This window comes from Monoraphidium neglectum, assembly GCF_000611645.1.
Source record: "Monoraphidium neglectum strain SAG 48.87 unplaced genomic scaffold scaffold02318, whole genome shotgun sequence".
NCBI classification, from domain to species: Eukaryota; Viridiplantae; Chlorophyta; class Chlorophyceae; order Sphaeropleales; family Selenastraceae; genus Monoraphidium; species Monoraphidium neglectum.
The window spans coordinates 1-1,949 of record NW_014011310.1 but is presented as its reverse complement, the minus strand read 5'-3'; the positions used below and the strand labels follow the sequence as shown (position 1 = coordinate 1,949).

The following is a 1,949-nucleotide window of genomic DNA, read 5'->3' as shown; positions in this document are numbered from 1 at the left end:
CCGCCGCTGCGGCGGGCGGGCTCGCGGTGCGGCAACGGGCTGCGACATGCGGGGCGGGGCACGCAGCAGCGTCGCTGCAACGCGTGTGCACCGGGCGTGCACTGGTGCAGAGGGGCTGGGCGGCTCGCAGCTGACCTGTCGTAGTAGCGTTCAAAGACGACGTGGCCGCCTTTTGTCGCCACCACTAGGCAGTGGATGCGCCCATAGTCCGACATCGCAGCGCCCTCCGCCTGCGCCCGCCGCCGGACCTGGCGGGTGCCACAGTGTAGCTAGACGTGCCCGTCCGTGCCCCTTTGCAGTGCAAGTGCGCCAGGTTCAGTCCTAGGAGGGCTATCTGGACGCTTCTGGAGTCTTGGCCAAGAAGTTGCGGGCGATCGCCGCTTGCGCTGCTGCTTCCCTAGCGCCGCTGCTCGCAACCGTGCAGTCGCTGTGGCTGTTCGGCGCCGCCACACGCCTAGACTGTCAAATGATGTAGAATACAGTTGACATCCAATTTATATCCTCACAAGACTGCTTTATGCCATTCGTAGCATGATCTGGGCTAGGGATCCGATAGGATCGCCCTTTCACGAGAGCAATTTTTGGTCGTGTATACAATTGAATTTTGATTGTTGCAGTACCGTATGTCACCTGCACTTGCTGGCCGTGGCATTCACCACTCGGACTTCGTCAAGCGCTGCTCGCTGCACCTCATTGATGGACTACAGCAGCACCGCGCCCAGCAAACATAAGCGCGGCTACCGTAGGGAGGAGAGTCACTGATGCATAATCCACCTCGCCTCTATTTATGTGCTGGCGGTGCCAGAAGCCGCTGCCGGTGTGCCAGGAGCTGTTGCTAACGACAGCAGTGATGCAGGCCGGTCATCGCAGCTGGAATGCACCAGCAGCAACCACCCAATCCCCACCCTCCCTGCTCGTCACAGAAGTTACCATCATTCAACCACGACACAACACGGACGCCTTCCCTCAGAAGCTAGTGTGCTGGACAGGGTGTCGCCGGTGGGCGTTGCACCCCCGCAATGAATGCTGCAGTGAAATGTAGGGAAAATGTCAAATCCAGTGTTGGATGCTTGTATGTTTGAGCGGCTGCGGCCCAAGAAACGCAGAGATGTGGTGGTTCGGATATGTAATGATGTACATCATGCACGCTGGCGCTGTCATGTGATCAAGTGCTGGATGGAGGAGCAACAAGGGCAGTCCCAGCAACAAAGCAAGTAGCATGTGGGCAAACGTCGACACTGATCAAAGCTGCTGCAAACATTGTGGCGCTCAACTCAACAGCGACACCAGACTTCCAATACAAGCCAAACCCCACAGGCGCCGCCTCAGCCCTGAGCCGCCAGCAGCCCGCCGCTACCGGGGCGCGTCGCGCCGACCCGACGCCGGCCCCTATCGCCAGCCCGGCCGAGCTCTGCACCCACATCAGGGCCGCCCTGCCCGCCAAACGCGCTGCCGCCGCCGCCGCTGTGGTCGCTTCCCAGCGCAGCGGCCGCCCGTGCCGGCCCCGCGCCAACCGCGCGCGTCCTGCCGCCGCCGGACGCCCCGCCTGCCGCGCGCCGTTCCGGCCCCACCGATTGCCCCGCCCGCCCCTCGTCAACATCGGCATCGCCGCCGTCCCCGCCGCCGAGCGCCGCGCAGTAGCCGCACCCCGCATGCGGCCCCGCCATCGCGATGCGCTCCAACACCGCCTCCAGCCCCTCCTGCCGCAGCGCCGCGTCCAGCCCCGCGTCAAGGCTCAGGGACCGCCGCAGCCGTGCAGGCCCCGGACCCGCATGCGCGGTGAGCGGCAGAGCGGGCAACGGCGACGGCGCCGCGCGCGGGCGCCCCCGCGCGGCGGGGCGCGACGTGGCAGCTGAGCTGGAGGCGCTGTTGGGGGTGCGGGCTGAGCTGGCAAGGGGGCAGGGCAACGTGTGGGCCGCGTCCTGGCAGCAAAGGACAGCAACACGCGC

General features: G+C 65.2%; 1 protein-coding gene across 1 annotated transcript in view; it reads right to left on the bottom strand.

Annotated features, from left to right (window-relative positions):
- The window catches only part of MNEG_10447 (hypothetical protein), a gene marked incomplete at both ends in the record, with an annotated part of 2,548 nt that extends 2,333 nt beyond the window's left edge, over window positions 1-215 (bottom strand). The window contains one exon of the mRNA XM_014041079.1: window positions 136-215. Coding sequence (XP_013896533.1) covers window positions 136-215 — 80 coding nt within the window. The remainder of the gene's footprint in view (window positions 1-135) is intronic.
- Between the last annotated feature and the right edge of the window lie 1,734 nt (window positions 216-1,949).